The sequence below is a fragment of the Xenia sp. Carnegie-2017 genome, unplaced genomic scaffold, assembly GCF_021976095.1.
Source record: "Xenia sp. Carnegie-2017 unplaced genomic scaffold, XeniaSp_v1 HiC_scaffold_23, whole genome shotgun sequence".
NCBI lineage: Eukaryota > Metazoa > Cnidaria > Anthozoa > Malacalcyonacea > Xeniidae > Xenia > Xenia sp. Carnegie-2017.
In genome coordinates this window covers 4,894,866-4,918,315 of record NW_025813486.1, presented here as the reverse complement: position 1 = coordinate 4,918,315, position 23,450 = coordinate 4,894,866, and the positions used below count along the sequence as shown (strand labels likewise).

At 30.7% G+C, this 23,450-nt stretch overlaps 2 protein-coding genes across 4 annotated transcripts in view; both read left to right on the top strand.

Moving 5' to 3' along the window:
• Positions 1–23,450, top strand: part of LOC124448722 (TNF receptor-associated factor 3-like) — a 64,517-nt gene that overhangs the window by 22,535 nt on the left and 18,532 nt on the right. Inside the window, exon 1 of one of the 3 annotated variants that reach the window (XM_046999687.1) lies at positions 16,513–16,519. The exons of the other annotated variants lie outside the window; for them this stretch is intronic. The gene's annotated coding sequence lies outside the window, so the exon portion shown is untranslated. Of the gene's footprint in view, positions 1–16,512; positions 16,520–23,450 lie in introns of those variants that run through there. 3 annotated transcript variants of the gene reach the window in all.
• Positions 9,876–23,158, top strand: LOC124448719 (TNF receptor-associated factor 3-like). The gene is made up of 8 exons (XM_046999680.1): positions 9,876–9,945; positions 14,757–14,938; positions 15,398–15,449; positions 15,883–15,981; positions 16,051–16,215; positions 16,315–16,470; positions 17,040–17,715; positions 20,407–23,158. The coding sequence occupies exons 2-8, from the start codon at positions 14,793–14,795 to the stop codon at positions 20,649–20,651; spliced, it is 1,539 nt and encodes a 512-aa protein (XP_046855636.1). The 5' UTR covers positions 9,876–9,945; positions 14,757–14,792; the 3' UTR covers positions 20,652–23,158.

Below are 23,450 nucleotides of genomic sequence, written 5' to 3'. Positions count from 1 at the left end.
ACCCGACCTATGGAGCGACTCAGCGTGGACTTTAAAGGTCCACTACCTACGACTAGTTATAATCCCTATATGCTAACAGTCGTGGATGAGTATTCACGCTTCCCTTTCGCTTTCGCCTTCCCAAACATGAGTTCATCAAACGTTATCAGATGCTTGGATCAGTTATTCACTCTGTGTAGGACGCCAGGCTTCATCCATTCAGACCGAGTTGCCTCATTCATGTCCAGGAACTTAAAGAATACTTCTCTCAGAGAGGCATTGCCACGAGCCGAACTACATCCTACCACCCGTTAGGCAATGGCCAAGTAGAACGCTATAACGGTATAGTGTGGAAAGCTATTCGCTTATCTCTCAAGTCAGCAAGCCTGCCGGACAATAAATGGGAAATTGTACTCCCTGACGTGCTTTATTCAGCAAGGTCTCTTCTCTCCACTGTCACCAACTCAACTCCACAGGAGAGGTTTTTTGGCTTCCAACGCCGTTGGACACATGGTACTTCACTTCTCACCTGGTTACAGTCCCCGGACCGGTTCTGCTCCGCCGGTATGTTAGAACAAGCAAGAATGATCCACTTGTTGACCAGGTAGAGTTGAAGGAAGCTAGCCCTACTTATGCCCATATTAAACATTTGGACGGCAGAGAATCAACGGTATCACTGAGAGATCTGGCACCATGGCCTAGAGCTCATAATCACACCATCCCTGCCACCATGCCGCCTATTGTAGAGGGAAAGGACCAGACACATGTTCCGGCTGAGCATAGGGCAGTTGAGAAGGAGAGTATTTCAACTGAATTGGGACAGCAACATACCCTCTGAGGCGCTCAGTGCGTGTCGTAAAACGACCAACCCGTTATGGTTTTGAAGACGAATAAACTCTAAACTTTGAACTCATAAGTGTTATTATCAGTTCTGTTTAAGGTACGGAGAATGTTGTATTATTGTTTTATTGGTATTGGTCTCTCTGTGCCACTATTTGCGGTACTTCAGACTAGCGGTACTCATATATATATATATAATCCGCCATATTACTGTTTTGTAGTATTTTAAGTTGTGTTTTAAAGTTAAATAAAGCCAGAGAATGGTAAATTACAACAATAGGTATTTGTAAACTTCGTCTTTTACCAGTTGTATTTTTTGCATTAGAATTTAAATACATCTCCATGATTTTATTATTTTTAATCTATGAGATTTGCATTCCTTTTCTTTTCAACACAGGTGAAATAGATCTTAATTCATGTTTTTTGAGATTTAATGTTTTTGTATTAGATATTAAATAATTTACTAAATCAAAATAGGTAAAATTAAATTTCTTCCCATTTATTTTCAAATCTTTTTTGATGATACCATGATTATTGAAAAATATTGAAATTAATTTTTGATGTTGTGCTTTTGAACCCCTCGTTATTATTGGTGTTTTAAAGGGAGTACCCCCACCATCTATATTTAAAGTATCGCCATCATCCATTATATCATCTGTATCTACAACGTCCTCGTTTTCAGCTTATCTCAAATCACTCGCTTTATTTAAAAAATTAAATAAATTTCCTTTTATTTCTTTTTTTTCTCTTTTTTTTTATATATCATATGCTTTTATTACTTCATGTCTTTTTGTATTATTAGTTATCCCATTAATCAAATCATCTTCTTCACGTCTTCTCTTCAATTCTACTAATAATGTATTTATTTTACTTGTGTCAACAAGACCAAATGTCTCAACACTATCATTTACCATTACTTTTAATTTTGTTATAAGCAACTTCTAATAAGTACCCTGTTTGAACATCTTCACATAATAAATGTTTTATATCGTCACTACGTTTTTGTTTTAAGCTTCTTAATAACAATTTTTTATGATATGGACTTATTTCTTCATGTAAAATTATTTTATCATTTAAAATATTTTTTAAAATAAAAATCAACTTTTGAAATATCTTTTTATTTTTAATTAATTTTATTCTACTTTCTAGTCTAGAGCTAATAAATAATTTTAAACTTGGAATAATGTCATTTTTTTCACTTTTTTTCTGTTGTTTTGAAAACTCAACTAATTTTACAAGTGCTCTTAAAACCTCTTCATTTAAAATATTTTCTTCATCATCATCTTCATCCTCATATACATTATCATCATCATCATCATCAAAATCATAATCATTATCACCAGAATCAAATTTTTCTCAATCAAAATTATTTTTTCTTTAACTAAATTTTCTTTTTCTTTATCAATTTCGTCCACATTTTCTTTATTATCTTCATTTTTCATATCATACTTTCCCTCTTCATTTACATTTTTTTGTCATCCATTATAAGTAATTAAGATTTATTACTGAATCAATGTATACAATTTGTTTTTTTAATGGAAATAATATCAATTACTTTTATATTTTTTCTTTTTAAATTTTTTTTCTTTCTCTTTAATTTATATAATAATTTTTTTTGTTCTTCTCATGTTGAATACACAACAATAATAAAAAAGTTAAAATCGATATTCAAAATATATAGGAATTTTATATCCATAATTCATTTGATTTCTAAATTCTCCAAAAAATATCATCATATATGCTTCAGTTGTTCCATTTTTTAAATTAATATCAAACCCAAAATCACAGGTATTTTTCCCGATAAAACTTCGGTAAAACTATCTTGATTAGGAGATGAATCAAATCCGATATATCCACATTCAGACTTAAATCGGGAATAATCAAAATTCATTTTTTCATTTTTTTTGTTTAAAATTTTCTTTAAATTCGAATATGCGTCTTTTCGATCCCGATACTCGTGTGTTACTGCACAATTAGTACGTGCACAACAACAACAGAAATTCAATAATTTATATAAGTGACAATTGAGTTGATATTAACCATTAAATATTGCTGTTTCTTGGAAAACTATAAAAACTCTTGATGGTAGACCCCCTGTGAAAACATCATAACAGTTAATTACTTTGGATCCAATAGGAAGAATTTTTGTAACAACTCTCATATTGATTACAAAATAATTACACTCTTTATTTTCTTGTATCAGTTTATTATTTATGGCTCTATTCAATTGCTCTAACCCTTCTTCTTCTTCGTTCTTCTCATCATTGTCATCATTGACATTCGTTGGAAAAGGAGGACAATGATAATCAAGCACTGAAAGAAAAAGTTATTATATATTCTTTCCCTTTCATCATTTCCATATTTTTTATAAATTTCTACAAAATCATATTTCTTTCCTATATTTTCCTTTAAAATTTCATTCATAATTTCACTATGATAAACAATGCAATCATATATTGAAATATCCAATATATTAGAAAACTCTTTAAACATATAAATAGCTTCAATATCATTATCATTTTCAATGTCATTACCATTTTCAATATTCATTTTTCTTTTTTTTCTTGCCACGGTTTTGGCATTTCTCTTTTACTTTTTTTTTCGTAACTTCCCTTCCTTTGTATTGTTTTTTGTTCTCTTCTTTAATTTTTTAAAATCACGAGAAGATGCACAAATTGTTGCAATTTTTGTGATATAGTTTTTAAATCGTCATCTTTTTTTAAATACACTTTGTAAAATTCATCCGCCCAATCAATCATTAAAATATCATTTAAATCACTTGGATTGAAACATTTATCCCACTCTTTGTTATTATCATCAAAACAAATAGTTACACTTTCATCCTCAGTACAAGATGATTTTTGTGTTTTTAAAACTAATTTACCTGAGTCACGTTCCAAGATAACACGCTTTCATTACATGAAAACAAAACTTTATGCAAATCTTCACCTTCATCTTTATTAGCAATTTTATTCAACACACTTACTAATTTTTCACATGCTTGCAAATTCATTTTCAATTCATCTTTACAACACAACCCATCATTTTATGGAGAGTAAACAGATTTTGAAAAAAAGATAGCTTGCTAAAACGATTATAACTGCATACTTTATTTTTAAGGATTGCTTTTCCATTAGTATAACTTTGTATAACTGTTACCGAATCTCTAAAAATGTTGTTTGAAATGTTGTTTGAAATGTTGTGTTGTTTGAAAGTATATGAAATCAAATGATACAAAACATGAAAAGTAAAATGAATATATACCTAACAAAAAATGAACAATTTTTTATTTTTACAAAAAACTCAACAAATTTTTTTACAAAATTATCAACAAATGATTTTGTTTAATCCTATTCTTTTTTTGTTATATTAATAAAAGCTTTCGTAAAAAAATATAATTCTTTACTAATAATTTTTTCTATATATTTTTGTTCATTTGTATAAATATTATAATCTATAAAATATAATTTATGTTTTAAAATAAAATTATAAATTTTTTTTGATCAGTAATTGTCAATTCGTTATTCTTTGATAAAGAGTGAACAATATAATTTTAGAAAAATTTTCTTAAAAGATTTTTATCATATGGAAATAAATAAAGTCCATTAAGATAACAATGAATTAAGTCATTTCCATTCATCACCGCCACCAATACCGATACTTTCTTCCGACAAATACGTATTTTTCATTAATTTCTGTACCTCGAGAATCTTCTTTTCTTGGTATTTTATCTTTTTCATAAATTTCTCTTCAATAGTATAACAATTTTAACAAATATACAATGATATAATTATTGAAAAAATAATAATGTCACAAGAAGTGTTATAAGGAATTTATCTGCGAGCACAACCATCAAATAAAATCTTTAATTCCTTGATATTTTCTTCCAATATCTTTATCTTCCCGTTCAAAATATTGACTTTTATTGAATGTATTTCATTCAATTTAAGACGATTACAACCAGATATAAGTAATAGACAAAAGTAGGAATCATCCGTTTCTCTGTCCTTATTGTTAAACATTATCTTTACATATACAACAAAAATTAAAATAATAAAAAATAATAAATAATATAACCATAATAAAATTAAAAAAAGCGTCAAAATCCTCATCATAATTATTTTCCATTTTCCTTCAATAATTTTTTTCTTCTTCTATCAATTTCTCTAATTCAATAATTTTTTCTTCTTGATCTTTTATGATAATATCTTGATCTTTTATCTTGTGGTTAAGAGTTTCAATCTCTACATTCAATTTTCAACATCTAATTTTAAAGAAAGTAAAATACGGTCCTTATAAAATTTTTGTTTCTTCATCATCAATTGACTCAATAGCTATAATTTTTTTATAAGGAAATTTTTTCCAAATAAACTCTTGATAAAAATTGTCATATTCCAAAACTTCGATTCTTGCTTTTTATGCTAGATTTAAAGTTATTAATAAAAAATCATTTTCTTTTTGTACTTTTTTTAATCTTGAGACTAAAAAATGATCTTGTTCTCTAACCTTTCCACATTTTTCTTCATCATGTTCATAGTCTTATATATAACGCAATTTTTTTCTTAAAATTTTATTTTCATTTTGAATATCTTTTTCTTCAAGTTTTTTTAACAACATTTCATTTATATCAATCAATTCACTTTTTTCACAAAAAGCTATATTTATTATTTTCGTTTCTTCAGTAGTTAGTAATAATGTTTCTTCTCTTTCCACAAATTCTTTATTCTTTTCTTCAACAATTTAAAGTCTTTCTTCGAAATCCTTTATCTTTTGTTCTGTGATATTTTTTCCAACATGTAATTTGTGACTTTATCTTGATTACTATAATTTTCAATTGATATTGGAGCCATGAATTTTTTATCTTTTTCTCTTTCTTTAACAGCTTAAAAGTATTCATCAAAAAAGTATTGATTAGTCTCACATGACAAATCAAAAAATCTATTCATAAAATGTAGAAAATTCTCACCAAAACTCTCTCCATTATCCATATTTAAAACATCTTTATGTCTAATAATTCCTTCACTGTATTTACACCATGCCTTTTTTGTTTACAAATCCAAGCATTCTCTTTATATATAGCAGTAGTATCGTCTATAGATTGCATACATATTTTAAAATAATCATATTTTTCATCATTTTTAAGATAAATTCTATACAAATATTCGTTGCATAAAACAATATCTACAAGTAAAAAGTTCTAATCCATTTTTGTTCATGTCTTCATTTCTCCGTCGATCTTTATATGTGGAATCAGAAAAACAAAAGGGTAGATAAATTTGATTTTTTCATTTTTCCCGAGTGTATTCACGTACATTTGAGAATAACTTCCAAAAGTATTAGAGTATTTTAAACACTCACCATGCGATGTTTTTATATTATTATATAAATCAGAAGAAACTAACAAATCGTTTAACAAATCAATATATCCATGAATTAATGAAAATAAAGTAACTTGGTTTTCTAACACATATGTTTTTAAATTATTTTTTCTAACTCTTTCTTATTCCTCGTAAGCATTGTTTATTCTTTTCAAGGTTTTAGGAGGGATGGATGCCATTGATACCTTTATATACAATGTACAATCCAAAACTTAATGCAACAACACTATTGATAAGATTGAATAGTAAATTTCACAACAAATGTTTATAACAGCAACCATCCCTATAAATAAACACATTGTTATTCGCAATTTTCCTTAAAAACAAATCGTGTTCATTTTCTTCATATTAATTTAAATTGAAAAGCACCTCTTCGTTTTTTTCTTCATTAAAGCTTGGAGTATTTCTTAAGTCGTTGTACAATTGTTCATTCTTCAAAATACATCCAATAATCTGAATATATTTATGAATAGAGAAAGTCAACTTCTCATTGCAGACCATCATATCTTTTAAAAAATCTTTCGTTTTTTTCAGGTATTTTTTCCATTCAGAAAGATATGCTTGTGCTCTTTTTAAATTTTTTTTCCATATTAAGTCAATAGAGTTAAGAGAAACAGCAAAAAGAAACACACTTATATATAAAATAAAATGGGTAAAAATGAAATAGATAAAATTTATGAATTTTTAACTTAATTTAATTGTAGTAAGTGTATATATATACCTAATTTTTACCAAATAATTATAAATATGTTAGTGAATTATCTTTCAATGAATTTATTATCAACCATATAAATCATACTGAATAGAAAAAAAATAAAAAAAAATTTAAAATAGAATTTAAAAATAGAAAAAGAAAAAGCACTTTATATTATTACAAAATTATATAAAGCCTGTAGTATAAAATTTGAAATCATAAGTATATTTGTCATATGAACACATACACCATTATTAAATGAAGTTGCTATCAAGTATCATACAGAATTTTGTTGTAAAGAAAATAAAGAATTAAAGAAAAAAGTTGAAGAAGAAATTAAATTTATCGAAGAAGAAAAATAAAAAATAAAAAATAAAAAAATATGCAAGAAAGAACTTAAAGAAATTAAGAATATAAAAACCTATTTAAAACATCATGTAATTTTTTAAGAAAAGAAAACTCTTCAACAAATCAATATGTCATATAATCCCATCAGTAAACTATACAGCAAAATTGTTTTATTAATATTGTTGTCATTGCAGGTTATGTTATGATTACGAACATTATTTCAAAACACCAACTACAGCAGAGAGTATTGATTATCATGTAAGCGTTTACTGTAAAGACAAAGAAGATTTAAAAAAAAAATTGAAGAGGAAGTTAAATTAGTAAAAGAAGAAGAAGAAAAAAGGATAAAAAAGGATTGTCAAAAAGGAACTTAAAGAAATAAAAGAAAAGAAAAACACAATATTGTATGCTTTTTTATAAGAAATTTAATTTTTTGAAGAAAAATGGATGAAAATAACAGTATTGCAAATGAAAGATATAGAAAATTATTTGATAAATATTGTTTTTATTGTAAAGAATGTTGAAGATATCAAATGGAAGCGTTATATAGCGCTTCATTACCAAAAAATCCAACAAATTGTGTTTTTCATCATTTATATATTTGTTGTAAAGAAAAGGAAGAATTAAAAATTGAAGAAAAAAGAGAAAGTATAAAAAAGGGAAAAAATAAAAGTTTTTGTAAAAAAAACACACATTATTATAATTTTGCTTTTTTATAAGTAATTTCATTTATTTTTTTATATTTACAAAAATGGATAAAAATAAATTTATTTTAAAAAATGAAAGATTTCGAAAGATGTTTTATAAATATTGTTTCATTATAAAAAATGTCAAAGATCTCAAAAGCTTTTATATAACGCATCATTACCAGTATACCCATCAGATGTAATTTTTCATTATTCATATCATTGCTGTAAAGAAAAGAAATAATTACGAAAAAAATTGAAAAAGAACTTGATTTTATTCATAAAGAAATAAACTATACAGCAGTAAGTTATGTTATTAACAAAAACTCAAATTAGAATGTATTAATTTTCATTCCAAATTTTGTTATATTACAGAAAGAAAATACTGGAAAAAAAGAAACAAGAAATAAAAGAAAATAATAAAAAAATGGATGCATATTTTAAAATAAGATCAAAACTACTAGATTTATATTCATATACAAAAAGAAAAAACTTTTTACTTCAAAAAGAAATAAAAGAGGTAAATGATATGCTGACAAAATGGGAGCAAGAAAATGTTACATTGTATAAGAAATTAATGGATGAAATTAATACATTAGAAAATAAATTAAAATGATATATTACCTGATGAAATTAATATATTAGAATATAAAGATAAAAATGATAAAACTGAAAAATCAACATTAGTTTCACCTAGTGGATTATTTGGTAAATCAAATGCTAAAAAATAATTTGATTTACCTAGTAAGGAAGAAAAACAATCAGCATTTGGCAAGCTAAGGAATTATTTGTTAGATATAATGCTGAAAAAAATTTAATGAATATAATGAGGAAAAACGGCCACTACTTGGTGAACCTAGTGGATTATTTTAAAACAACTTTCTTTGATATATCTATTTAAGTTGTAAAAACATGTAATAAATTGTTTTTTCTTGTTTAAAATTGTTTTACAATTTTTTACATTTTTTTTCTTTTTTTTACCTCTTTGAATTTATTTTTTTCAATTTTTTTCAACTTTTTCCAAGTTTTTACAATAAATTTCATTTGTTTACAAATTTCTCTACATTTATTCACTTTCATATCTAATTTTTTTTGGTATGTAGATTGTCAAAACATGAAATTCTTGGACGACTACGCATAGTGTTGTGGGAATATTGTTCCCACTATAAGGAGTTTCTAACGTTCAGTTAAAAGAATTGTAATGGTGTCAAGCCATTTGGTAAAAGCGTGAAATGTACGATGCCACCATAGAAACGCGGCACATATGACAAATATTACTATATATTCCAAGTGTAGAATGTTTTGAAGTTTGTTTTTAAAACTGGTTGTTCCTCACCAAAATATTTACAATCGATTCTGATGATAAAAAGACATGGTTGATGTGCATGATATGTGGATAATATCTAATACGTAGAATCGGAGATGTTTTCAAACAAAGCTTGTGAAGTCATCGACAGGTTTATCTTTTGAGGCATTTCTCGAGAAGAGATGGATGCTGTCAACACTTCACTGACTTCAGTTTACGTGCTAAGTAGACTATATAAAATTATTGGCTTCTATGGTATGCAATAAAGAGGAATGGATATATGATATTGTTTAAAATAGAACCACGTGTTCAACATTTGAAGTTCTTAATTATTTCTTTGTTCGGTTTCCAGAGGGGTCTTCCCTATGGTATTTGGGATTCCCCCACCTTCTAACACGGCATGCATGAATGGGTGTTCCTATTCCTGAAGCAAGGTAGCTTGAATCCTGAGTAACATCTGACGAATAATCTCGACTTTATATTGTTTTCAAGTATGTCGAATCATTTATGAGTTACATGTAAAAAAAAGTTAGTTGGTTTCGCTGATATGCCCTGTTAATAAATATGGAGATGATTTCAGACAATATTGTCGTTTGTGTTTGGGGCTTCCCCCAAAATCGAACATGATTCCCCAGTGCATTTCATTTTCAAAGAAGAAGAACGGCAACTTGATGTTTTGTGCTCCAACAGTTGTTCCAGCTAATAGCAGTCAACGTAAGTGATCAATAGATTTTTAATCATTTTAATTTTAATTTGTTGTGACTTGATTTGAGCGTTATTTGAACAGCTCAAGTCCTATATACTCTTGCATATTAATCGTCTCCAAAATTTGAAATCGAATAGAATTATTGAAATGGAGTTTCATGAAATGATATTAGCGGTTTGAAAAATAATTATTTTCATCATGTTTCGAATTATTCTCACCATTTTGAACTCATGTTTATAGATAGCATTTATTCGACATATGACTATAGGCAGGCCAATAAATCACTTAGCTAGCTAACTTTATGGAACGACTTATCTGCGAAGTGATTAAACATCATTTTACGTTGGTGGTTTTCTTATTATATTTAGTGCTTTGAACATTACACGCTGTGGTTTGAACATTATATGTGGTGCATTGAGCCTTATACGCAGTGTTTTAAATCCAACAGTCAGTTTTAGAGTGCCACATCGAATAAAATTTTACCATAGAGGAAATCTCCATAATTCTATCAGTGTCAGAAAGCACTGTTTATCGTCGAATGAGATAATACGGTCTGAGTAAAATGGAATTTCGATGTTTTGTACAAACAGGGACATCTTTATAAGTATTTGGAAACTGATTTCATGACTTTTGACAGCTATTGAGAAGCTTACGTGCTAAGTATATTATATGAAATTAATGGACTTCTATGGTCTGCAATAATTAGGAAAAGGTATACAATATTGCTTAAAATAGAACCATGTGTTTAATATTAGGAAGTTTTATCATTTATTTGTTCGGTTCCAGAGGGGTTTTCCCATGGTACTTGGGATTCTCCCACCTTCAAATATAGCATGCAAAAATGGCTGTTGCTATTCCTAAAGCGAGATAGAGGCAGTATTAACAATTTGGCTTCCTTAAGAAGTAGCTTGTATGAGAATTCATGGGCTTTTATGCAATGAAATGATTATGATAAGACAGTTTGTTAGCACACATATCCCTGGAAATTTGATCATGTTGTGAGCATTTGATGATTACGTTTTCGTTGTTAATTATGTGCGTTTTGGGTTTTCCCCAAAATTGCACAGGATTCCCCTTTATCATTTCATTTTTAAAAGAGGAAGAGCAGCAACTTGATCTTTTATGCTCCAACAGTTGATCTAGTTAACAGGAGTCTACGTAAGTGATCAATAGGTTTTTAATCATTGTAATATTAATGTTAACTTGTTGGTACTTGATGTGGGCGTTATTCGCACAATTCAAGTCCTATGTACTCTTGCATCTATAACGTCTCCAAAATTTTGAAACCGAATAGAATTATTGACATCAATTAATATTCTTGTTCGTCTTAATTTTCGGTGAGTTGGGAACTGCAGCTAAATGCACTATTAACTTTGAATTTGCACGTTGTTTTGTTGTCATTTTCAGTAAAATTTGTGCGTTTAGTTGCTGAACACGAAAATTTTGATCTCCCGCAGAGAAATGATTAACATATGTCTGTCGCAGATTTCAAGTCGGAGTTTTATGAAATGATATTAGTGGTTTTAAAAAAGATTATTTTCATCATGCTTCGAAATATTCTCACCATTTTTTATCTCATGTTTCTAGATAGCATTTATTCGACATATGACCATAGGCGGCCCAATAAATCACTTAGCTAGCTAAATCTATCGAACGCCATAGCTGTCAAGTGATGATTTGAGATGCTTTTAAAGTCGTATGGCGAAGCGGGGTGGTTGGAGGAGTTACTGGGAAAAATAATATTTGAAAACAAAAGACATTTAAAATCTCTGCTGATTATTTTGCGTTTTTCCTCATGCCATTTTTTTGTAAGATCCTTCGTCATAATTTCATGTTTGCATTAATTTCACAATTTTAAAAAGTCGTCACAACTTTAGCAGAGGCTTTACCCTTTTACTTGGAGAAGCAGTATGATGGACGTAGGAAGATTAATGATTGGCGGGGGGGCTCATATTCATACATTAATGTCACAATCTATTAAAACACAATGGATTTCTAAAACACTTAACTCTGTATATCATAATTATATGAATATGAGCTTCCCCCCACAATTATCTTTCTTCCTCAGGGCCTTTTTCAAAATTTTGTAGTGGGAGTGATTGACAAAAGTGGATCTAGTGTAATACAAGTAATATAAAATTTATAGGATATTCATTCTAAACATATTGAAAATATTACTTATTCTCATTGTTGTCTTATTCCATATAACACAAACACAACAAACAACATTGACTTAAAAAGCTCTAGAATATGTTTTACAATAAAAGTTTTATTGTTATGAGGGTTGCTTACAGAACTTCTTAGTAAAATCCCTTTCCATATATGAGCTGACAGTTGTCAAATTCAGTCTTCTGTGTTTAGCGAGCATTAATTCCTGAACCGTTGATCGTAATGAGCAGTTGGAACACCGTTCCAGTGTATTAAATTCTGTCAACTAATGTCATCTCTGAAGTGGCTTTTTCTAGGTTAGAAAAAAGCATGTTGTATGTTGCTACAGTTCTTTGAACAGTTATGCTATGAGGCGATACAATAAGCTAAAAAGAATTCTGTAACTGGTGGCTTGCTCACCCTGAGCATAGAACTGAGCCGAAGACCATAATCTTGGCGGGATATTTTATCTGCAGTTTTCATTGAATCAAAATTTTCAAACACTGTATTTAGAAATTTTTCTTTGTCAGTTACATTACATGACGCTATTAAGCGAAGACATGCATCAACAAACTCAACTGCTGTGTTGGCTCCTGTTATGCTGAAGTTGTGTTTCATAACTTCATTTGGCTAATCATTGACTCGAGACTAAAACAAAAAAAGGGAAAAATTTATTTATATACGAACATATGTCTATCCTCGGAAGATGAATTTTAATAGTTAGTGCTATTTCTTAATATTCTTCGTCCAATTTTCCAACTTCAACGTTAAGTGAATTACTCCAATTTAGATAGTTCTCTGAAGATTCTACAATTTCTAGTCGAATTGTTTCTTTTGCTAACCGGAATGTTGCCACCAGCGAATGAGCTGTTTTTCTTTGAGGAAATCCATGACTTTGATCATCTTCCTCAAAACGTATTTGAAGGGAAAAAGGGCTGGTGTAGCGAATAAAACAAACGAAGACAATTTTTCGTCCTGTTATTTGGCATCAACGGACCCATCGACCTGAATTGCAAAACGACTCGGATCGCGGTAGTGCAAGTGGGTAGCTTGAAGCTGAAAACAAGAAAATCCTATTCAACCTTCGGTATGATCTAAATTTTTCTTCTGCATGAAATTAGGCTAATGGTCGTGATGGCCAAGACCAGGCTGTAGATGTGAGCAGTTGGCTGTCATTATATACATCAACAACCATGTGTGTAAGAGTCTGAAGGATATTGGAGTCATAACTATTCAATGTTCGTAACCAAGAAGGAGATGAATCTTTTTCGGTCCATTGGGTTGAAACCGTTTTCATCTTTACTGCGGCAGCGTGAGGAGTCCAATGCAAATGGTGTACGATATCTTGCAATTTCTTTTGGCCATCACAACGGACGCCATGGGCAAGATACACTTGACCGTTTGTTGCAAATCGTCTCTCCTCTTTCTCAAATTCAGCTAAAACAAGACATTTCACGAAGGTTTGAGTTCTTTGTTCATTTGCACATTGTCGTTTCTCTTTGTAAAAAGAAAGAACGTTAGGTCCTACCTTTTTCACGATAGAGCTTACAATCAACGAATATTCACGGTACATATATTCCTGGCCACTATCGGTGAACTTATGGGATGTCTTCAACCTCTCTTTTTTTTATTCTTCAAGATAATGATTTTGATTGTATTCATTCGCTAAATCTAAGTCTTTTCAACTGCTTACCAATGCTGAGGTTTCAACTCTACTGGTGTGAATTTCAATGTTGATGTTGTTTTCAATGTTGATGTTGTTTTCAATGTCCGGATTCAATTCATCATGACTGTTGTCAGAGACTCTAAAGCTGCTGTCTTTTTCTCGTTGATGTTGATCAAGTGCATGCAGCAACGTTTTTGTCATCTCTGTTGTTTTGGGGGGAAAATAAAGTAATTTTTTGCTTTTACCTGCCTCTTTTTGAAAGTTCTTTTTGTTTTCAGCTCTTCGCTTCGAAGCGTTAGGCATTCTTTTTATTATTCATGTAGGTAGACTACATTTTGCCAGTACATGTTTCTTATAGTTCGCTGCACAATACACAATCACTGGTATATATAAAGACTGGATAACCCAACCAATTCTGAGGCCAAGATAATTTTGAAGCCAACTTTTGACAGCGGCAGCCATATTGGACTATCCACTTCAAGTATATATTTTATAAAGAATTTTTATCGTATCTTAAAACATTTCTATTACAGTCTTGTCATCAGAATAATTCATTTCCCCAAGAGTACAACATATGATCCAAATTAAATGCGAGAGTAGCAGTTTGTTATATAAAAAGTATATAACGCACTGAAAAAGTGGTACTTCAATATGGCTGCCGCCTGGCTTCAAGTCAAGCACTAAGATTCGTTATCCAGTCTTTATACACATCACTAAACATAATGCGTGAAGAAAAATAGAAATTTATGTAATGTGGTGTAAAGGGATTGTAGACGACGGCTACAGTGATCCGTTTTTTTTAGTATAAAATGAAGTGTATTGCTAACATAGAATAAAAGTAATTTTTTTCACATATTTCTTAACTTTTTATTGTTTTGTAAAGGAAAAAGGCCCTGATCTTCCGAATACAGTTTTATAAATGCTTCGTGCATCTGTTCATTTTTAGATTACATTGAGAACTCTAAGTGATTTATAAAATCGAAATTTGCTGTCTCTCTTGTATAGAATAGACAGAACTTTTTTTCTGTCACATGAGTGAGGATGCCTGGAACCAAGATTCGTGACGAAGATCGTAAAAATATTGATGCAAAGTTTTTCTGCACCTATTGCCATTTCCTCCTCGTCAATCCAATGCAGAAAAAATGTGGACATCTGTTTTGTCAATCTTGTATTGATATCATTTTTGGGTATCGTAACTTGATTTTAATTTTTGTCTAAATCATTAGCAAAAAGGATGTGAATAGTTAGAAATGATTGACCCGTGTCGTGTATCAGACATTAAAATTCATTTGCCAATTTACGTAATCAAATACAGTCATACTCCAATCTCCTATTTTACAGTACGGTACTTATCTCCGTGTGGTTCATTCACCCGAGTTGTACCTTGGTCTTCACACCAATATTTCTTCATGCAATATTCAAATAAAACAATGTTAATGAGCCATCTTTGTTTCTGTGCATTGAAAATTAGAGATTAATAACAACTACACTTTGAAGTTGTGAATTTAAATTATCATTGAGATTAAGTGAATGCCCTACACCACAAATGAAGATCTTGGTTCTCTTGATAAAGACATGTTACTGTTGGCGTTGTCATATATGCTAATTAAAGAACTTAGCAAAACATTTTCATGTTTAATCTGTAGAAGTCCTGATCCAAAATGTCCTGAAGACCAAGAAAAATTGATCAAGAATGAGGTGAGTGAAAGCATCCTATAGTTTTGACAAAAGCCTAAACTATATATAACTGAAGCGTTGTGTATGGCAATTTTTGTATGTCAAAGGTAAATTCTAAATTTATGTGACCCCTTTGGTGATAGACAGGAAATCTGCTCGCTAGGTAAAAGCCAGTGGTGAATCGATTTCAAAAAAGTAGGCAAGCAGTTTGCTGAGACGACCACAAACAACCATTTTCTTCAATGCTTGTAACTTTCGAAAATTGATATTTTCACAACATCAACGTATAAGGAATATAAGGAATACGTCCACGCAGTATGGGTTAAATGTTTACATTCAATGACTACTGTTTAATTTGTCGCTTATACTAATCTGTACAATAAAGTGGAAGTTACCCTTTCCCAGCTGCAATTGCATTAGTTACGTCGATCTTAAATTCCGTGAAACTATTTAGGTTTTCCCAGATGCTTTCACAAAGCGTGAGTTAAATAGGATTAAATTACATTGTCCCTCCAAGAAGTGCCAATGGTCTGGCATCTACGAAAAATTGGAAGTGAGTTGGACTGAGAAAATTATTAAGAAAGCGTAGTTTTGTTGCTCACTAAATCTTGTTTTTTGTCAGGGTCATTATGAAGTTTGTGAGCATGCGCTCATCAGCTGTATACATAAAAAATGTAACATTCAGTTACCTCCCTCTCTTCTTTGCGAACATTTGAGGAATGATTGTGAATATCGAAACGTGAAATGTGAATATTGTGGTAAAGATGTCCCAAATGCTTCACTAAAGGTACACGGAATATTTGTGCTTAGATGATACAACTATCAAGAAATATGACGAATTTCATTTACTAAATTATCATTGCTTTGGATTTCCTTTAATGTATAGGATCACGTGGATAAAGTCTGTGAAAATGCACCAGTTCCATGTAAATATTGTAAGAAGAAGATACCAAAGAAAGATATTGAAAACCATGAAAAGACGACTTGTGATGAAGTGCCAACTGAATGTGAATTTCAAGCCATTGGATGTAACTATGACAAAGTAAGAATATTTTAACTATTTTTCAAATTAATGTGGCCAAAGATAAAATGCCACTGAAAAAATCGTCAAATTACAGCAAGACATGTAATGTTTAATTTTCATTTGAGCTTTTTTTTTAACAAAAAATTGAGATGCATGATGTTAGTGTACGAAAATTGTGGATCAGAAGTAGAATGTCCCATCATTTACATCTGGTTTATATATAAAGTACCCTTTCTCAAGACTTTGAATTGAAATGTAAACATTCGTAGTGGCAAAAACTTTTCTCTTAAAAAAAGTAATTGCAACGCATCAAGCAAATCGAGAATTGGAGTACGAAAATGAAAATGACATCATACCCCTTAAGTTAGTAGCTATATAACAGATCCATTTGTTGTCTTAATTACAGAAAAGTTTTTAATTTCTCTCACAAGTTTGATTTGAGTATGTTCATAAAATGGTACTTAAAATTTTCATCTTACATAGAAACTCTGTTACGTACTGTAGTTACTGTATTTAACTTTAAAACTCTTATAAATACTACAGACAGCAGTGTATGTGTAGCCATTAGTTTTCTCTTTCGTTCGCAGACTTTAAAACGGAAGGAGATCCGACAACATATGAACTACAATTTAATTGATCATATCAGCGCCTTGTTACGATATGTTATGGCATTTGTTACACAGTTAAGTAACTATGTACCACGTCCAGAGTTTACTACTGCTATTCAAAACATGGCTGACCAAGTTACTGCTGTTAGTACCAATCTTTCAGAAAAATTTGTGATGTTAGTAGGTAAACTTACAGGTCTTGAAAGGAGGATTGAGAGCATCGAGAGTCGTGGTGGTAACGATAGTAACCCCCTGATGTCATCAGACGTTTCCTCGATGCGTGATAGAATCTCGACTCTCGAGCGGCAATTACAAGATATTTCCTCAACTATACTACGATTTCGTGAGCGTTTAGATCAAATTGACGAATCACTGGCGAGAAACACGGTTAAGATTACGGACCTGGAGGCACAACGTGGTTCCCGTGTACTGGGATCTAATCACTCCATACACAGCTACAATGGCATATTACTGTGGAAAGTAGATAACTTCAGCAAGAAGAGACAGGACGCCATTAATGGTATCAAAACAGCCTTGTATAGTCCACCATTCTATAGTTCTCGATATGGATATAAGATGTGCGCTAAGATCTGTATGAATGGTGATGACCCTAAACAGGAAACACATTTATCCTTGTTCTTTGTTGTCATGAAAGGTAAAGACATCTTTATTTTTTTCTGCCGTAAAATTATCAAGTCGAGGATGTGTTAGCGTTATATCCAAGGTTTGATTTTGGTGTAAATATTAGGGGATTAATTTAAAGGAAGATGCGTTTAGATGTGATTCTTTCTAAATGCCTTCTAAGGACGTTTGTCTTTTCATAACATTGACTTTCAGGAAAACATGTGATCTATATCACGCATTCACAGTCTGTGTGTTTCATAGAGATATTAAACTTTGATTGCTGATGCATATACATACGTAGTGCATAGTTGGTCATTATAAGTAATTCAACATGGGGAACAGGGGGTATAAGATATATTGATTGTATTACGAAATTGTGTTTTTTGGCAGTTCATATTTGCCAATGTCTTGTTTCCAAATTTAGTCTATTAACATTTATAAACAAGAGAAAAAAACAGAGATAATTTGAGCAAATATCTCAGTAAATTTAATGCAAAGTCGTGAAGTTATCCACCAATAACAGTTTGTGTAAAATGGTCACTTGGCCAATTTCTTGCCAAAAATATTGTGCTATGTTAACATCTAGCTCAATGAACTTGAATCATTTTATTAAAATGGAACACTTTTTACTGTTTGACCTGACTACTTCATTTAAACGTTAACGTTTTGATATGCAGAGTTCAATAAAACTCCAATCAATAAAATATGAATATGAGGAAGTTTTTGTTGCTTTTGATTCCCTTATGTTCTAAAATTCAGTGACCTTATTGAATTGTAATACACAATCATTGAATTTTGCAATAAAAAAGTAATAATTTACAACTTTAGATTGCTGATTGTTGAGACATATCAGCTCTTACACAAGAGACATAATACTTCAATTACCCATTTAACTAAAAATTCATTAATTTATTACAAACTAATCGAAAAAATCTTTACAGTAAACAGACAGAACCAATGCATACTCCTCATAGAACCAATGCATACTAATCCGCGATAGATCATTCAAAAATATTAAGCGTAATTGCTATGGTTTTATCTGCACTGAGAGACGGTAGCTCTATACGACAATTTCAATAAGCTAGTCATTTTTAAATTAAGAAGGAATTTTAACCACTGTTGCATTCCAGACCACATAAGAAATGCCGTTCATTCTTTCATTTACGTGTCATGGAGGCTGTTTTAATTAAGTTAACCAATCCCATCCTCTGCCAACAAAAGGTTTATGTCTTTAATTTTACCCTGTTTTGAGCGTCATCTCCCCTTGTGGAGAAGACGTACACTCTTTCTTGGCATTATAAATATCGGTAGATTATAAATTTTTATTTAGCAGACGTTGACACCTGAGGAGTAGTCTGCCGAAATGCATCGTGTCGTTTAATTTAGAACTATTGTATTAGTGCTCATCACTTAAAACAGTTCTTTTAAGAACTATCAACTTATTATATTACTTTTAGCATTCATTATGGTGTTTGCTATCTTTAGAACTATTTTCAGATTTGTCACCACGACAAAGTCACTATCTTATTAGTCTTATTAATCTTTTTATCCATATCAAACGTGTTTTGGTCTTGTTTATGATGATGGAACTAAAGGCGATGGCCGTCTATCCATAGTTCAAGGTCTCTTGTAAAACTGTTATATGCACAAAAACTATTAAATTTTACTAGAAGAGATGTTTCAAATCATAACTAGATTTTTAACTATGCCATTGGTTGTGAATTTCTAAAGACAAAATTCTTCCCAAAGGATAGTCAGCTGTAAATTATTGTTTTCCATTTAACATTAACAAAGTTCTCTGGCACGACACCTCGGTATAAGATGTGAGAGGGCTTTTCCCTTTTAAAAATAATACGGCAATGTTTGCACGTCATGTTTACAAAGAGTGCTGATATTGCATTTTGCAGTCATTAAAAAACGAACACGTTCATGTTTATTCGTAATTAATTAAACACAAACCTATACTTTTACCTATGCTGATGAAATAAATGATCTCGAATTATAACAGTAGGCTGAATTTTTTTGGCAAACGCCAAGCAGTACGATTTTATTCATAAAACTCCCATGGGACTTGAGTTCGCTGAATTTGTTGCTGGGCTATATCGTAATTGCCTATTGATGAGAGAGCTATTTCAGTTGAGTAATTTTTTTTAAATCCCAAACTGATTTTATCCAAAGTAATATTGAACGATCATATGTTGTCATACATGTGAAGCTTTTCGATTTTTGACAAAATTGTTTGATAAGTATGTGAAAACATGCTGTGCAAATGTTTGTTGGACCTTCATTTTAAAGAGAGAATTTTTGCGATCTGCTTAAATTTGTTTACTAAATTAAAGAGCATATCAGGATAGCATCTGTTAATGTTACAATTAATCAAATTTTGGTAAGATATGAAAAATAGTCATTAAATTTATCTTTAATTTGCAATGGATCTTGTAAAGGTTTATCATTTTCATCAGGGAACGGAACGCCATCAATGCTTGTATTTTTGGAGTTTGTTTTTCGGGAGAATGTGTGCTAAAACCAAATCTTCTTTTTTCAACTAACTTTAAGCATTCATTATGATCAATATAATGGCTTGTTTAGTGCTTAATGAGAGATGAGATAATTATTTAAACGGTAGATGTATGGGACCTTGAGGAAGGACATTTACGAAGACGGAATTCTAGCAAAACGTTAATCTTAAAAATCTTATATAATTGTATATTATTTTTCCTAGGTGATTACGATGCACTACAAACATGGCCTTTCCAAAAGAAGATCACAATGATGTTAATCGATCAAGGAAATGGTGATCACATGATTGATGCTTTTCATTCAGATCCTCAAAGTTCATCATTTCAACGACCAAAGTCAGATATGAATATTGCCTCCGGATCACCTTTCTTCATGCCATTGGAGAGTTTAAAAAATCGTCAGTATATCAAAGATGATACTCTTTTTATTAAGCTAATCGTTAATTAACAGGTCAGAATTTTGTCTTCTCATATTTTATGCAAGTTTTGGGATGTCAAAATTGCCATCTATAATACCACCTATATGAAGTCTATTTGCTTGGAAAAGTTTAAAGAAGTTTTTGCGCATGCTGCAGCTGTTATTCACGGTACATGAACTACATTTATCCAACAGATATCTTATTTGTCGTGCCGTTCAGCGAACATGTTATAATTTAGAGTCTCAATAGACCTCGAGGAAAAGTACGTCTATAATTACGTAATTAGATGAAGGATAGATATTTTTTTGGTTCTCTTAAGCCCGCCGCACACTGGAAAACTTTTTGTGCGTACTTTTTATTCGAGACAAGTTGTATCGACAAAAGCGCACGCGCACAACTGGCAAAACAAAATGGCTGATTTATTGAACATCTAGACGAATTGATAAACAACAAAGAATTCTCTAACGACGAAGAAGAATTGCTACTGTTTTTGTTGTGACGACAATGCTTCACACAAACAAAGGCAGCAAATCGTGACAAATGCTAATGTTTAGCCAGTGTGCGGTGGGTCTTAGATCAAGGTTGAAGATTAAAACTTACTTGAAAAGAATTGATTTTTGTTTGAGGTATTTGGGGTGTAATAGATCGTTTAAGATGGTGCATGGATCATTTGGGATGCAATGGACGATGTTTGTTTCAGTACATTGCTGTGCTAATGGGGTGTAAAATTGCAGTATCTTGTACCTCACCGTGCTTGGTTTTACATTCATAATCAATTTCTGTACTCTGTAAGTGTAGAGAAATTGAGATATTGCAATCTATTTTTTCAGTTGTGCTTTATTTGACAATGGATCTTTCAAAATCTTACAGCACTACTTATCAAAGGTTTCCTTTTGTTCAAGTTTTCAATAAGCTATTAGCTACTGCAAGAGATCAACTGAACAGTCTTTTGTTGAAGGACTTCAGCAAAGTTATAATATACCGGAAAAATATTTTAAGCTCATTTCAGCTAACGCTTTCAAAGCTCAGTGAGATCTTTTTCATTTTGGCTCAGATTTTGGTCGTTTTGTGGTCGCAGAACAATTTTCAAAGTTTGAGAAAGTCGAGAGGTGTTTTTATCAGTGCTCACGTTAAACAATTTTTCATTGGCTAATCTTGATTTCAAACCATTGATGCGTATTGTGGTAAATAGGATAGTGATGTTTCCAAATGGAAATTGAGGATTTTTCCAAAACTACAATACATATGATAGGTTTTTATCAAATGCTGGTGTTGTTTGGTTAAACGACGTTGATAGCTACCACACGTTTCTCTTTCATTGAATGTTTTGTTCTTGCTTTCAAACACTATACTAGCTAACTATCAGGAAGAGCCTCTATCATCTCTGACATGTTAGTGGACTAGAATTGTTCGGCAGTAATTCTGTTTTTAGGTAATGATGGTTTGTGTTTTGTTTATTATGGCTGCACCGATCTGTTGCATATACTTCATATTGGTGGTATTAGGCATATATATTACATCTGTATATGTTTACATAAATTTGTTACCAAAATTTATACTTTACTTGATACAAGTTACTCTTAAACCATTATCATGAGCCAAGTTTGCAAACCCAACACTAGTGTGGACCTCATCATAACAGCCACTCAAGTAAAACTTGAAAAATTGTTTTCTTCAAAATATGCAGTTATTCCATTAGGAATTTCATTACTAAAATATTTTTTCTTTTCGTAAATGTAGTCGAAAGATTGAGAGTATATATCAAAAAATTTATCATTACAAAATATCGCCAAAATCTATGTAAGGTTTTTTGTGTGCCCTTATAAATTCCACAACCTTGCATCACTAAACAATGCATGTCGGAATTCCTTCGTTTTATAAAAATTGTAACTTGTATCATTTACTGTGGGAAAGCGACGCATCATCATTTATGTCAAATATAATTGCAATATTTAAATGGTATTTTTAATGAACCGTTTGCTAATTGTTTCTACACATTTAAAATATTTCATGAATTGCTATAAATTTACTAACATTTCTTCTTTGGTAATTTAATGCGCGGTTTTGTTAATCAAATTAAATCTGCTAATCTTTTCGTTTGCTTTCATTGTGTTGCATGACTTCACATAAATTTTTGTTGGCTATCGCTTCATAAAAATCATACCCGTGAATTTAGAGAACCGGTATTTTTTCTCAACCAGCTTTGCTATCTTTGTCAATATACCAGATTTTAAAGCAATAGATTTGTTGGGAAAAAAATTTCACTGCTTAGAAAGCAATTATCAAATTTTCTTAATATTTCAAAATATTTTCAACAATAGTGTAGGTCAATAGTAAACAGTTTCATCAACGATGTTCCTTCTAAACTGTATCATCAAGGTGCTGACTTTTCGTCAATTATAAAACTTAATTTCAGTTGTTGTAAATTAATTTTAATTTTGTTCTGAATATATTTGATGTTGTTATAGAAGTCAATTAATAAATAATAAATAATTCTGTTTTTTTTTATTTAATAAATGTTTTATTTAATAAATGTTCACTTTTTGTGTAATGGCCGAATTATAGTATAGCGTATAAACATTAAATACCACTCAGCAGAATATCTTTCATTTTCTGAACGAACAGAAACGCTGAGCCGGCGAAATGGCTGCGAGCAGTCTTATTTGTTATACAGGTCCATAAGTTGCACACCACAGAAAAGCTCAACGTATATTGCAGATCGAGTCAGCTAAACATTAATAATGGTAGCTGCATAAAGTGTAAAGTTGCAAAACTGGAAGCAAACAAAGTTGGTTTTCAAAAGGTTTGTGTTTAATTCCTTACGCATT

Excerpts from the sequence above, each read along its gene's own strand:
- LOC124448719 (XM_046999680.1), top strand. The coding sequence starts at position 14,793 with ATGCCTGGAACCAAGATTCGTGACGAAGATCGTAAAAATATTGATGCA. Across the intron at positions 15,450-15,882 it reads AAAAATTGATCAAGAATGAG|GTTTTCCCAGATGCTTTCAC; the intron begins GTGAGTGAAAGC and ends GAAACTATTTAG. Across the intron at positions 17,716-20,406 it reads GTTCTTTGTTGTCATGAAAG|GTGATTACGATGCACTACAA; the intron begins GTAAAGACATCT and ends TATTTTTCCTAG.